Below are 14967 nucleotides of genomic sequence, written 5' to 3'. Positions count from 1 at the left end.
ACCGCCACTCCCCATAACACTGATTCAGTCCTTTATTCACAAAGCCACCCCGCCATCTTCTCCTTTCTGCCTGTTTTTCCAGAATTAACCTTGAATATTGTGTTTGCTATCTTAGTTACCCTGCAGCAATGTCTTTATAATGGCTATCAAGTCATATTCAATCGTTTCTTTTTCTCTTCTACATTTAGCCATTCAGCCTTAAGCTTTGACTTTTTACTATTATTACTTATTCTGTTTCCAATTTCTGCTGCAGGCTTCTGCTTATATTTTCTGCTCCCTCCTGATTATCAATTCACCTCTTCACTATCCTGCACTCTGGCTCTCTTGTTTCTTTTTAATTTTTTAAGCTTCCCTTTAATTGGAATATCCACCACCATCCCCTGACTAATTAACAACCCTAGTTATTATACAATTCAGCAGGACTCTGGGCCCAGCATGGTTCATATGAAGCCCGTCCCAAGGGAACAACCCCCTCATTCCTTAGGCTTCACTAATATCCCTTAGGGAGGAAAAATTTGGTTCAAACCCACAGCAATAGGGTTGACTTTTAAATGCCCTCAGAAATGGCCAAACAGGCTGCTTATTGTTATAAAATGTGGCAGAAGGTGGACCAGCTCACATTAGAAGGGCTTATGCCCGAAACGTCGATTCTCCTGCTCCTTGGATGCTGCCTGACATGCTGCGCTTTTCCAACACACAGTTTTCAGCTCTGATCTCCAGCATCTGCAGTCCTCACTTTCACCCAGCTCGCATTGGCGACGATATTGGAAACAATAAGTGCACACAGTCCTGCCAACTCTACAATGTATGTGATATGATAGAATATTCTTGCCTGGACATGTGTAGATGAACACTTAAAAAAAAAAGTGCAACACTATCTAGTCATAGCAGCCTGCTTTATTGATAGCCCATCCATCCCCTTTGACATTCACTTTCTCCGTCATCAATGCTGAGTGGCAGCAGTATGTACCATCTACAAGATGTACTGTAACAACTCAGCACTGCTCCTTAGGCAGCACCTGCCAAACCCATAACCTCTTGCAGCTGGAAGGACAAGGGCAGTAGACACATGGGAACACCACCCCCTGCAAGTTCCTCTCCAAGCCATTCACCATCCTGATTTGGAAATATGCCACCATTGCTTTGGTGTCACTGGGTCAAAATCCTGGAATTCCCTCCCTCATGGCATGCCCAACATCGTACACCACAGTCATTCAAGAAGACAGCTCACCATCACCATCTCAGGGACAGTTAGGAATGGGCAATACATGCTCCTCAAACAAAAGTCTTTATTTAAGATCCCCAGCAACCGCAGTATTTTAATAGATGTTTGACTCATAACTGTCCCCTGAGCAAATCACTTAGTTGTATAGGGACGGTGATTAAATACTGGCCTGGTCTGTGACACCCACATCCCATGGATGAATGAAATGAAAAGCCACTTTGCCAACACTGCATTTTATAAATCAAATTGAAGCCTGTTTTGTGCTATGTTTGATCCTTTTAGACAATACTGCCTGGATTCTGACCAGAAGAGCTGGGTTCAAACACCAGGAGCAGGGAACCTATTACCTGCCCATTCTCATCGCTGACTCTGGTCTTCCAATGCAAAGCAGCACCAGCACTCTGACGATCAGAGTGTGTGGCTGTGATCCCGATGGGAATGTTCGATCCTGTAGTGTCGAGGCCTACAGTCTTCCCATCAGCCTGAGCAGAGGAGCACTTATCGCCATTCTCGGATGTATCTTCATCATGCTGGGTAAGCTAATGACTTTAAACATCGACATTAGATTGGCCCAAAGGGTCAGTGAGAGGCATTTCAGGAGACATTTGCAACTCCACAAATGGCAGTTGATGCCAGCTCGCATGGAACATAGGAAGGGTGGAGACTGTTCAGCCCATCGAGCCCTGCTGTTCTAGGTCATGATGTGGAGATGCTGGTGTTGGACTGGGATAGACAAATTTAGAAATCACACAACACCATGTTAAAGTCCAACAGATTTATTTGGAAACACTAGCTTTTGGAGCACTGCTCCATAGAGTGATTGGCAGCCACCTGATGAAGGAGCAGCGCTCCGGAAGCTAGTGCTTCCAAATAAATCTGTTGGACGAGAAACTGGTGTTGTGTGATTCTTAACCTCATTTTAGATCATGGCTGATCAATTAGTTATTGTTATCAAAACTAATCCAGCTAAAGGTGGATGTATACTTCCTTACCACCCAAGACAAGCTAGAAGGTAAGGGTGTTTGTTAAATGTCTTTTCACCCACCCCAATCCTTCCTCCCATTTTGATTTGATCGAAGCCCCGTTAATGGCCACTTTAGCACCTCACACGCCCCTCCTGGAATGTATTGCCTGGAAATGTGGTGGAGGCAGATTCAACTGAACCATTCAATGGGACATTGGATCACTATTTGGATAGAAACGTGTGCAGGGCTATGAGGAAAAGGCAGGAGATTGGCACTGGGGAATAGAATCTCTGCAGGCATGATGGACCGAATGGCCTCCTTCTTCCCCAATGCTGTGATTGTGTGGTTCATGCTATTTTACTAAGCACCTCCCTGCCCCTGCCCCATTCCCCACAGCAGGGAGATACTTACACAACCAGGTAGTCTGCATGGGTGAGTGACCACTGGTTCCCCATGCCTGTCAGCGATACCTCCCCAAAGGCGTACCCAGTCCCTCCACACCCTCCATCACCAACCCCCGCTACCCCCCCCCAACCCTCCCACAAACAATCACTTGGGCCTGCAGCTCACAACCTGCCAATAGCCTCAGTTAGGCCTCTCCTCCTTCTCAAGACTGTCTGCAGTTCCATCCGTGACCAGCACTCCAGCTTGCCGCTGCTGAGACTGTAGAGTTACCGGCCAATGAGACTGACCACCAGCTCTCCATAATGGGCCCTTGTCTCCCCCGAGCCAATTCAGGGCCGGTCATTGATAAAATGGCGATAAGGCAGTCAAGCATTTTGGCGGGTGGGCTCCTGAGCGCAGGGTGGGGATGGAGACGGTGATCCTTGTGTCCTCAGTAAAATCCAGCCCATGAAGCTGGGACATGGATCAGCCATGATCTCATTAAGCGATGGAACAGATTCAAGGGACTGAATGGTCTCCTTCAGTTCCCATGCACCTATAACCTGTTCCATGCAACACCCTTCTGAAGTCAACCTTGAGGCGTCAACCTTTCCTTGTTCCTTAACGTCATGGCTCAGCAGAAAAATACGAATTCTTCCAGCAGACTGAGAGTTGAGTGAAGTTCACAATATGTGATGAGTTGCTGATGAACAGCGAAGGCCAAATTTAGGGAGGTGTGCTCCTGGGGGTTTTGTCGGGGGGGGGGGGGGGGGGGGGAGTGGGAGTGGGTGTACAATCCATAAGACCATCAAGACATAGGAGTAGAAATTAGGCCATTCAGCCCATCTGGTCTGATCCACCATTGAATCGTGGCTAATAAGTTTCTCAACACCATTCTTCCACTTTCTCCCTGTAACTTTGTTCCCTTTGATACTCAAGAACCTAGCTGAAAATGTGTTGCTGGAAAAGCGCAGCAGGTCAGGCAGCATCCAAGGAGCAGGAGAATCGATGTTTCGGGCATGAGCCCTTCTTCAGGAATCGGGCTTATGCCCGAAACGTCGATTCTCTTGCTGCTTGGATGCTGCCTGACCTGCTGCGCTTTTCCAGCAACACATTTTCAGCTCTGATCTCCAGCATCTGCAGTCCTCACTTTCTCCTACTCAAGAACCTATCTCAGTCTTAAATATATTCAATGACCCTTCCACACCCTTCTGTGGCAGTGAATTACATGGATTCACCACTCTCAAGCTGAAGAGGTTTCTCCTTATCTCCACTCTAAAACATCTTCCCTTTACTTTAAGGCTATGGCCTCAGGTCCTAGTCTCTCAATTCAATGAAAACATCTTCCTCACATCCACTCTGTCCAGACCATTCCGTCTTCTGTAAGTTTCAATGAAATCCCCCTCATGCTTCTAAACTCCATCAACTATAAGCCCAAAGTCCTCAAACATTCCTCTTGTGTTAAGCTTTTCATTCCTGGGACCATTCTTGTGAACCTCCTCTGAACATGCTCCAGGGCCAGTACATCCTTCCTGAGATATGGGGGCCAAAACTGTGCACAATACTCCAAATGTGGTCCCCATGGTTTTACGACAATCAGAAATTATTTTATTGGAGACATAATGGAAATTAGGCCTGTGGTTTCCTGGTTCCTGGTTCAATGGGACAGCCTTCCTGATTGGTCCCTGTTTCAGTGGGACTGCCTCCCTGATTGGTCCCTGTTTCAATGGGACTGCCTCCCTGATTGGTCCCTGTTTCAATGAGACAGCCTCCCTGATTGGTGATTGTTTTAGTGGGACTGCCTCCCTGATTGGTCCCTGTTTCAATGGGACAGCCTCCCTGATTGGCCCCTGTTTCAGTGGGGCAGCCTCCCTGATTGGTCCCTGTTTCAGTGGGACTGCCTCCCTGATTGAGGTGAACATTCATTGAGTGGATCCTTGTAATTCTGTAACCCTTCATTTAGGGCTGAAGGGCAACAATTCAGGAACTGATAAACTCATTAAACATGTCAGTGAACTTAGGATCAATACAAGGCCTGAGAGCACCAGATCATGGAACTCTCCATTTTATAGACAATGAACATACAAAATAGGAACAGGTGTAGGACATTCGTCCTCAATAGACTGTTTCACCATTTGTGGCTGATCAATTTATGACCTCAACTCTACAACTTTAAGTCCTTTGTCAGCCAAGAATTAATATTGATGCACAGAGAATGGGAATGGGTAATAGGCATTGAGGAAACACAAAGTGCTGGAGAAACTCGGCAGGTCTGGCAGCATCTGATACTAAGGATATCCATCATGTGCAGGACAGATGCGGTGTACAAGTTTCCATATAGGGACTGCATTAAACACTATATAGGACAAACAGGCAGACAGTCAGTAATCTGCATTCATGAACACCACTAGCCACTAAACAACAAGACCAGCTAGCCCTGGTATCTATGCACACAGATGACAACGGCCACAAATTTGGTAGGGATAACACAACACTAAAAGAACAAGCCAAACAGAGGACAGCTAGAGAATTCCTAGAAGCATGGCACTCATCCACGGACTCCATCAATAAACACATTGATTTCGATCCACACTGCAACAGACAACCAGAAGCAGCAGGAATGAAACCAAATAAATTCCACCCGACAAAGTACAGCAGCATTTCACAGGAGTCTCCACAGCACTGAGGAGGTCCCTGAGACAGGGGACGTAACATCTGCAAACCAACCTTCCAGCTCGGTGATCATACCCACAATTACTGCAACATTTAAAAACTTCATAGTGGGCATTTTTGTCTGTTTTGTATTAATTTCTGTGATAGGAAAATATGTCTACCCTACAGTCACATGCCTCATACTATTGGACGATATTTAGTCATTACAGAACGGTAAGTGATTGTGAGCAATGTGTCTCCAACCAAACTGTTATGATCTGACAAGGGGCGGTGGTGGGGGGGGGGTCATGCTACTGCTGTGCTGAGACAAGGTTATAAAGCAACATTCAGTTCACATTGGATCACTCCATTAAAAAAGGAGCATAGCAATATTCCCAATACCACTGTTTCCTTTTTTCCTCTTCAGGTCCATTACGATTGATCTCAAAAATCCAGGGAGGGAGTCTGGCAGTACCATTGATTGGGGGGTGGTAAGGGTCATTTTGACTTGGGGCAAAGTGGCCAAGATTGAATTTGTTGTTAGTTTATATCCACCTCCTTTCTCTTTGCATTGAATTCAATGGTAAGGGATTCAGGGGTGATATACACCAGGCACTTTTAGTCATGGAGTTATACAACACGGAAACAGACCCTCGGTCCAATTTGTCCATGTCGCCCAGAAAGTCTAAATTGATCTAATCCCATTTGTCAGAATTTGGCCCATATCCCCTCTAAAACCTTCCTATTCATATCCATACCTATCCAGGTGCCTTTTATTTACAGTCATGGAGTCATACAGCAAACATACTCTTCGATCCAACCAGTCCACACCGACTAGTTTAGTCTATTCCCAAAACTAAACTAGTCGCACGTGCCTGCATTTGGCCCATATCCTTCCAAATCTTTCCTATCCATGAACTTATCCAAATGTCTTTTAAATGTTGTAACTGCACCTGTATCCACCACTTTTTCTGGCAGTTCATTTCATACACAAACCACTCTCTGTGTAAAACAAGTTACGTCTTATCTCCTGCCTCCCACCTCAAAAAATAGGCCCTAGTTTGTACTCCCCACCGTAGTGAAAAGACCCTTGTCATTCACCCTAATTATGCTCCTCATGATTTTATAAACCTCAATAAGGTCATCTCTCAATCTCCTACGCTCCAGTAAAAAAAACTTTCCAGTCTATTTTTTATATCCCAAACCCTCCATTCCAGTCACCATCTTGGTAATTTTTTTCTGAAGTCTAATAATATCCTTATAATAGGACAACCAGAACTGGACACAGTATTCCAGAAGAGGCTTCACCAACGTCCTCTTCAGCCTCAACACGACGTCCTAACTCCTACACTCAGAGGTCTGAGCAATGAAGGCAAGTGTACTAAACACTGCCCCAACCACCCTGTCCACCTGCGACAGAAATTTCAAAGAATTATGCACCTGAACCCCTAGGTGTCTCTGTTCTACAACACTACCACGGGCCCTTCCACAAGTCCTGACCTTGTTTGTTCTACCAAAATAAAATACCTGGCATTTATCCAAATTAAACGCCACCTGCCACTCCTCAGCCCATTGACCCAATTAACCAAGATCTCAGATAACCTTCTTCACAGTCCATTATAGCACCAGTCTTGGTCAAAGTAAAAATCACACAACACCAGGTTATAGTCCAACGGGTTTATTTGGAAATACTAGTTTCCAGAGCACTGCTCCTTCATCGGGTAACTAGTGTAACTAATTTGGTGTCATCTGTAAACTTACTGTCCATGCCTCCTATATTTCCATCCAAATAACATAATATAGTGCCTCTCATTTACACAATCTCCTGGGATTAGTATGATCTGCCCACTTTTTGAATCCAAAGGAAGTCTCAATACAGACCACATTGTGGCTAATGCAAGAACCGTGGCCTAACCTTTGCTAACCTACACTATTTGTTGCACTTGCCTTTCAGTGTTGGTGTTATTTATTCTAACATTGAGAAGGCACAAGAAGAATTCCCTGATTGTCGACGATGAAGAGAATGTCCATGAAAATATTGTTCGATACGATGACGAAGGTGGTGGGGAAGAGGACACTGAGGCCTTTGACATTGCTGCCTTGTGGAATCCAAGAGAAGTTCAGATCTCGAAGTCTAGGAGGGATATGCTTCCCGAAGTCCAGAGTGTCTCCAGATACATATCGCAGTCCAGAGCGGGGAGCAGCAACGTGAACAGCTACATCCTGGCAAAGTTGCACGATGCCAACACGGACCCGAGTGCCCCTCCTTTCGATTCCTTGCAGACTTACGCATTTGAGGGGAATGGTTCGGTGGCAGAATCGCTGAGCTCCTTCGAGTCGGGCTCGACAGACTCAGACCTCAATTATGATTATCTCACCGACTGGGGCCCCCGGTTCAAGAAGCTGGCCGATCTGTATGGGGGCTCGCAGGGCGTTGAAGACTACTTGTAGCCAGCAACTGGGAGCTTCTTCGACTGCGACTAATCGCGTCAACATGAAACTCTCTCCATATTGGTCTAAAGGGCCTTTAATCAGGTCAAAGCACCTTTTAGACCTTTTACCAGCTTTAATCACACCATGAAAGACAATAGCTGTGACTAGATGGTCTCGTGGGAGAAACAATGGAAAAATAATCTGATTTACTCAAGTCTTTATTCGCCTGTCAAAGAGAAGAGCAGAAAATAAGACATTAATGTGGCTCAGTCTCTGAGAATGAAAAGGGTCCGAGCCTGCCTGTGTAACACTGAACACTAATCAAACACTGAGCAATGACATCACACAGCCTCCAGCTCTCAGGCGGATACAGTCTTCAATCGGAATGGGATTGACCTACATTTGGAATTTGCTTTTTCCTTTTTAGAACTCACTGTAAATACGTGCAGAGGCGCAGAGCTTATTAATCAGGCAACTGCTTCAGTCACACAGTTAGCAGGCTCATTTCCAGTCTGCGATGTCACACAGCTGCCCTGTTGTAAGACTTTTGAGCTGCCTCTTTCCTCTCTGTATATAAAGGAATCACACAGACTGATGGTGGGGATGAGCAGCTAACCAATACCCCTCCAATAGGCTGTAACCACTGCCCCCCCTCTCTGCACCCCACCCTCATCAAGGCCTCAGGTTTGGTTTTGCTCAATTCATTGAGCGTCAGCGACAACTTAAGGCAGGCTTTGTTTTGTTGCCCTGTCCTTAATTGCCATTCAGAAGTGTTGGTGAGCAGCTGCAGTCTGTGTGGAAGGGGCAGATATAGTCCCAATGCCATTGGGTAGGCAATTCCAGGATTTTGGCCCAGTGACAATGAAGGGACAGCGATATATTTCCAAGTCAGGATGGTGAGTGGCTTGAAGAGGAAGTCACGGTGGGGAGGGGGGTGGGGTGGTGTGGGTGTGGTGTTCCCATGTATCTGTTGCTCCTGCCCTCAGTGGTAGAGGTCACAGATTTGGAAAGTGCTATGGGAGGTGTATTGGTGAGCTGCTGCAGTTCATCTTGTAGATGGTATACACTGCTGTGCATCCCGAAGGCGAATGGAGCGAATTCGCAAGGTGATGGATGAAGTGCCAGTCAAGCGGGCTGCTCTGTCCTGGATGATGTCGAGTTTGCTAAGTATTGTTGGAGCTGCACCCATCCAGGCAAGTGAGGGGTATTCCATCACACTCCTGACTTGTACTTTGTAGATGGTGGCGAGGCTCTGGGGAGTCAGAAGGTGAGTTCCCCACCTCTGAACACCCAACTGTTGTAACCAAATAAGAACTGAAAGAAGCGCGGATGCTGTAAATCAGAAACACAAACCGTAAATGCTGGAAAGGCTCAGCAACTCTGACAGCATTTGAGACAGGAGTTTTCTTTATACTCAAGAATAATATTTTTTTGATCATTCTTTCATGAATGTGAGCATTACTGATAAAGCTAACATCTGTTATCCATCCCTTTATCGCCCTTGAACTGAGTTGCTAAATCAGTTAACGCTTTGAATTGAGTGACCCTTAACCTGGAACGTTAATTCTGATTTCTCTCCACAGATGCTGTCAGACCTGTTGAGCTTTTCCAGCATCTTCTGTTTTTCTTGCAAGTATTGTGTTTGTTTGATCAGTCCAATTCAGTTTCTGGTCGATGGTCACCCCCAGAATGCTGATGGTGAGGGATTCGGCGATGGCAATGCCATTGGGTATCAAGGGGTGATGGTTAGATTTTTTTTTGCTATTGCAGGTTGTCATTGACTGGTACTGGTGTGGCATAAATGTTTGCCACTCATCAAACCAATATATTGTTCAGGACGTGGTCTGTTTCATTATGTGAGGACTCAGGAATGTTGCTGAACATCATGCAATCACCAGCGAACATCCCCACTTCTGACTTTATGGAGATGGAAGCTCATTGATCAAGTGAAATAAAGCTGGATTTTATTCCACTTTTCTGAAAATCTGATTGGCTTTGGTATACAAACCATTCTCAACCACGTTGCCTGATGCACTAATCATGCAGCAGTTAGTCGGGCTCTGCCACAACAGAGGGGCTGTGGAAGTGGAGAAACTGAGATGACTCTCAAGAAATGCAGCAGACATTTGTTTAACAACATACTGGATACCTACGAAACAAAGGCTCAAACTGTCCTATATTGTCAGCCGAATCTAATGTTAGCAGCAGGGAAAAACAGTTTAAAAATATAACAAGAAAACACATTACATTTAAACCGAGACTGGGTGCAAGAAAATAGTGTTAAATCAGAGTGACAAATGCAAAAGCTCATTTTCCCTGAGTCTACACGTAGCTAGAATTATAATGGAATCAGAGAAGTGGAAATAGACAAGCAATGCTGATTTGAATTACAGAATTCATCCTGCGTGGTGCTTTGGGCTGACGTGCAACATCTGCCTGGCCTCAGTGGTTCAGGAAGCACAATATGTATTGGTTTGTCCTGGTGTCTGGTGCACACAGGATCCAAGAGAGGAGAGTTCTCCAGGGAGTGTTGCCTTTGAGGTTCCTGTGTCCCTGGCAATACAGGCAGCTTTACCGCTCATCAAGTTTGATCTGTACAATTACCCATTGCACGTGAAAGGGAATTTTTGCTGCAGACCAGGAAATGAAGAACTTGCGCACCTTTTGGCAACAAATAGTGTATTTTCTTGTTTATGGAAATTTTTTGTACATTTGTTAATTTCTTAAAAATTGAATATCGATGTGCTGGTTGTCAGTGCATTAGCAATTGTTTTAATAAAAGTAAAACCTGAGCAGTCTCTGTTGCTAGCTCTCTCAGTATAAGGTAATGTCTGCTGTCTGACTCCTGAAGTGTGCATCCTGTTTAAATAAATCACTCCTTCAGCTTCACTGGAATTAGGAGCCTGACAGTGAGCATGAAACCTTCGACAATTGTTGGAAAAAACCCATCACTAATGCCCTTTAGGGAAGGAAATCTGCCATTCTTTCCTACATGTGACTCCAAGCCACAGCAATGGGGTTGACTTTAACAACATTCTTGGCAAGTAAGGATGTGCAATGAATGCCAGTGATGCCCACATCTTATGAGTAAATAAAAAGAACAGCTCTCCACCCCGAGGGTTCCCTACTGTGGATAATATCTCCAGGGGTACATCCACCCAATCACCTCTAACCTTTATCACCCCAGCCATTGGTCACCCATCCTCATGGCATCCCACCTTCATACAACCAATCAGGAAACAAATCAGCTCTTTGCTCTCCCATTGGATTACTCTGGAATTGTCATTCTAACAGCTACTGCTCCCCCCATCTACATGATTCAGAATTAATAAATTGAAACAAATACAATCACCCAGGTCTTCCCATCACCAGCAATACTGGGGAGAACACCACTAACTGTAAGGATAATGGTGACCCAAACATTGCAGGTCCTCAAACTAGTCCAGCAGCCCCTGGCTGCAGTGGTGATCCATCAACACAGCCATTCGTTGAAAAAGATCGAAAATAGGAACAGGATTGGCCTTTCGGCTCTTTGAGTGGGCTCTGCCATCCAATACAATCCTGGCTAATCAAGCCCGGCAAACAGCAGAGAACTTGTCCCAGGCTTCTGGATTCAGGTAAGCTTTTTTAATGGTCTTAAAGGTTTCAGTGAATGAGGTTACAAATCACACAAACACCAGGTTATAGTCCAACAGGTTTAATTGGAAGCACTAGCTTTCGGAGCGCCCCACCTTTCATCAGGTGGTTGTCCTGATGAACCTGATGAACCACCTGATGAAGGAGTGGCTCTCCAAAGGCTAGTGTTCCAATTAAACCTGTTAGACTATAATGGGTGGCACAGTGGTTAGCACTACTGCCTCACAGCGCCAGAGACCTGGGTTCAATTCCCGCCTCAGGTGACTGACTGTGTGGAGTTTGCACATTCTCCCCGTGCCTGTGTGGGTTTCAGAGAAGACTCCTTGGTGATTGCTGCTCTAAGGTAATTAAACATTTTGACTTGTACTATTTCTTACAATTTCACAATGTCCCAGATCATTTCACAATCATTGACGCTTTGCAGAATTATTACAGCCTCAGGAGACCATTCCACCCTTTGTGTTATCACTGCATCTCTGAATGAGCAATTCACCAAGTATCGATCCTCCACCATCTCTCTACAACCCCACACATTCTTCCTTTTTGTTTCAAACTCCCACTTACAAGTTCAATTGAACCTGCCTCCGCAATTAGACACATCAGTCATATCCTAATGACGCACTATGCTGTTAACACCAAGGCAAGAGGAGTTCACTATCTCTCTCATGCTGCATGGGTCATAACATAAAGAATAGTTTGTTCCCATTATCAAGGTGACCAATTAAATACCTTACCCAAATTAGAAACTAAACAAAATGATTTATCAAATTGGTTCCTCAATTCATGCAATTATTGAAATATGATCAAGACACAATTCCAAATCTTCTTATATAGTGTAAATGTTGATCTCCCTCTTGAATAGGCATTCTTGCAATTGTCCCCACAGGATGTGTCACTTGTTCAGCAATACTCAAATTCAGGATGACCAAATAATTGTTTTAAATTAGATTACTCACAGTGTGGAAACAGGCCCTTCGGCCCAACAAGTCCACATCGACCTGCCAAAGCACAACCCACCCATTCCCCTACATTTGCCCCTTTTACCTAACATTACGGGCAATTTAGCATGGCCAATTCACCTAACCCGCACATCTTTGGACTGTGGGAGGAAACCGGAGCACCCGGAGGAAACCCACGCAGACACGGGGAGAATGTGCAAACTCCACACAGTCAGTCGCCTAAGTCGGGAATTGAACCCAGGTCTTTGGCGCTGTGAGGCAGCAGTGCTAACCACTGTGCGACCGTGCCACCCACAAAGTGTAAAGCTAAATCATATTCAATGATGCAGCAATATTTGATTAACATACACAATTGTTAATATAGATGTATAAACAGACATTTAAACATCCCCCACATACCACACACACAAGAAAAAGAAATATTTTTCAGCTTTCTGAAATAATTCATTCTAAACAAGTGATTATTCTTGAAGGGAAAAGGATAAGGTGTAGGGTCTTCCAGAGTCTATTGCTCTGTTCTGGTATGTCTCTCTGTCCCTAATCACACAGCATTATTTCTCTGAAGTCTTGCAGACCTAGGAAATAGAATGGTGAGATGTTCTTTCAGCCATTCTTTCTAAAGATCAAATAGGTTCCACTCTCAACTGGTGTTGAGGGTATACTTTTTACAAATGGGGGACAGCATCTGGTCAGCTTGCTCATAGCAAACAGCTGAACTGCTACTTTAAGGGCATTTTAATGGTCATTGGATGGACGAGAATGGAATAATGTAGGTTGGATGGGCTTCAGATTGATTTCACACATTGGTGCAACATCAAGGGCTGAAGGGCCTGTACTGTGCTGTAATGTTCTGTGTTCTATGTTGCGCCAACGTGTGAAGTCAATCTGAAGCCCATCCAGGCCCATTAAAGTGGGAGAATCTATACTCTGAAATTGCAGTCACTGTCATTGTGTGTAAAATGTAGTAGCATAGACAGCAAGAAACAGACAACTTGTTAAAATGGTACTGATTTGAGGAAAAAAATGTTTGCCAAGATAATGGGAGAACATCCAAAATCTCCTTCCAAGAGGAAAATGTTAATGTTAATAATCAGCTCAGTGGCCACAACAGATCTTTGATATAATATCTTATTCCAAAAATTGCAGGACTATTTTGAGGGGTCAGCCCTAAATTCAATGCTCACATCTCAGGACCAGACAGAACTCCAAGGATACAAGAGCAGAATTAGGTCATTCAGCTATCGAGTTTGCCCCACCATCAACTCGTGGCTGATATAAAGTGTATTAACTTGCACCTTTTCAATTTCACTCTCAACTACTTCACCTCTATTCATGAAAGTGGGACACTCAAATCTCTCTCCACCATCCCGACACAACGGGAGGAGCTAGGGTTGTTCTTGTTTGAGCAGAGAAGACGGAGGAGACCTGATATGGGAGATCAAAATTGTGAAGGGTTTAGAGAGCCTGTTTGAAATTTCCAAAGGGTCAATAACCAGAGGAAACATTTAAAGTGATAGGTTAAAGAACCAATTACAATATGAGGGAAACTTTTATCATATAGAACCACAAAAGTGTTACATCACAGAAAGAGGACATTTGGCCCATTGTGTCTGCACCAGGTGTCTAAATGAACATCAACACTTAGTGCCATTTGGTTGCTTTTCTCCTGTACCTTTGGGTGACTATTTGGATAGAAATAACATGCAATGTCTTCTTGATGGCCACAGTTGAATCTGTCTACACCACATTTCTAGGCAGAGTATTACATACACTAACAACTCAATGTGTGAAAATGTTTTCTCTCACTTGCTATGTTTGCAAATCATTTAAAACCTGTGCTCTCTATAGAACTGACTGACTGACTGAGAACTACAACTGACAATAATTACTGGAATCAGTTAGCTGCTCCCAGAAATAGTCATTCATACATCATTGGGCAGAGCTATTCAAGTTAACTGAGTTAGATGAGGCTTCAATTTAACACCTCAGCTAAAATACAGCACCTCCCAGCTCTGCATTGGAGGGTCAGTGTGATTTTCATACCCAAGTCTCTGAGCATGGGGCTTGAACCCAGAACCTTCTTACTCTAAGGGGAGGATGTCGCACACCAAGTGGTGCTTGTCAAAAGTTGTTCACAGAATCCCTACAGAGTGGAAACAGGCCATTCAACCAATCAAGTCCACACTGACCCTCTGAAGAGTGACCCACCCAGATCCACTCCCATACCCTATCCCTGTAACCCTGCATTTCCCACGGCTAACTCACCTAGCATGCTCATCCCTGGGCATATAGGCAATTTGGCATGGCCAATCCACCTAACCTGCTCAGTGTTCTGTGGGAGTAAACCGGAGCACCCGGAGGCAACCCACACAGACACGAGGAGAACATGCAAACTCCACACAGCCAGTCACCCGAGGCTGGAATCGAACACAGATCCCTAGTGCTGAGTGACGTGGATCTCAGCACCTATTCCAAATTCAGTGCAAGTGTTGAGCCAGTGAGTTAATGTCAACCATGATCTGGAACTGAGCCCCAACAGACCTCAGAAGAAGTGAACATTTGGGTGGAAAGCAGCAGGAATTCATGACAAAAGCTGGGAATGTGTAAATGATTGACTGAACAGTAGGGAACGGAAAATGCATATCAGGAGAGTTATCACAGAGCAACACTGTAGAGAAGGAGTGCATCAGTGATCGGAAACAGTGCCAGTTCC

General features: G+C 44.8%; 1 protein-coding gene across 3 annotated transcripts in view; it reads left to right on the top strand.

Annotated features, from left to right (window-relative positions):
• Positions 1-8339, top strand: part of LOC132832352 (cadherin-20-like) — a 51205-nt gene extending 42866 nt beyond the window's left edge. For all 3 annotated transcript variants that reach the window (XM_060850293.1, XM_060850291.1, XM_060850292.1), the window contains 2 exons: positions 1508-1759; positions 7181-8339. In XM_060850293.1, the coding sequence (XP_060706276.1) occupies positions 1508-1759; positions 7181-7677 (749 nt within the window). In that variant the 3' untranslated portion in view covers positions 7678-8339. The remainder of the gene's footprint in view (positions 1-1507; positions 1760-7180) is intronic.
• The last annotated feature ends 6628 nt before the right edge of the window (positions 8340-14967 follow it).

This window comes from Hemiscyllium ocellatum, chromosome 34 (assembly GCF_020745735.1).
Source record: "Hemiscyllium ocellatum isolate sHemOce1 chromosome 34, sHemOce1.pat.X.cur, whole genome shotgun sequence".
In the NCBI taxonomy this organism is placed as follows: Eukaryota; Metazoa; Chordata; class Chondrichthyes; order Orectolobiformes; family Hemiscylliidae; genus Hemiscyllium; species Hemiscyllium ocellatum.
The sequence above is the reverse complement of the archived record's forward strand: the minus strand, read 5'-3'. Positions and strand labels throughout refer to the sequence as shown.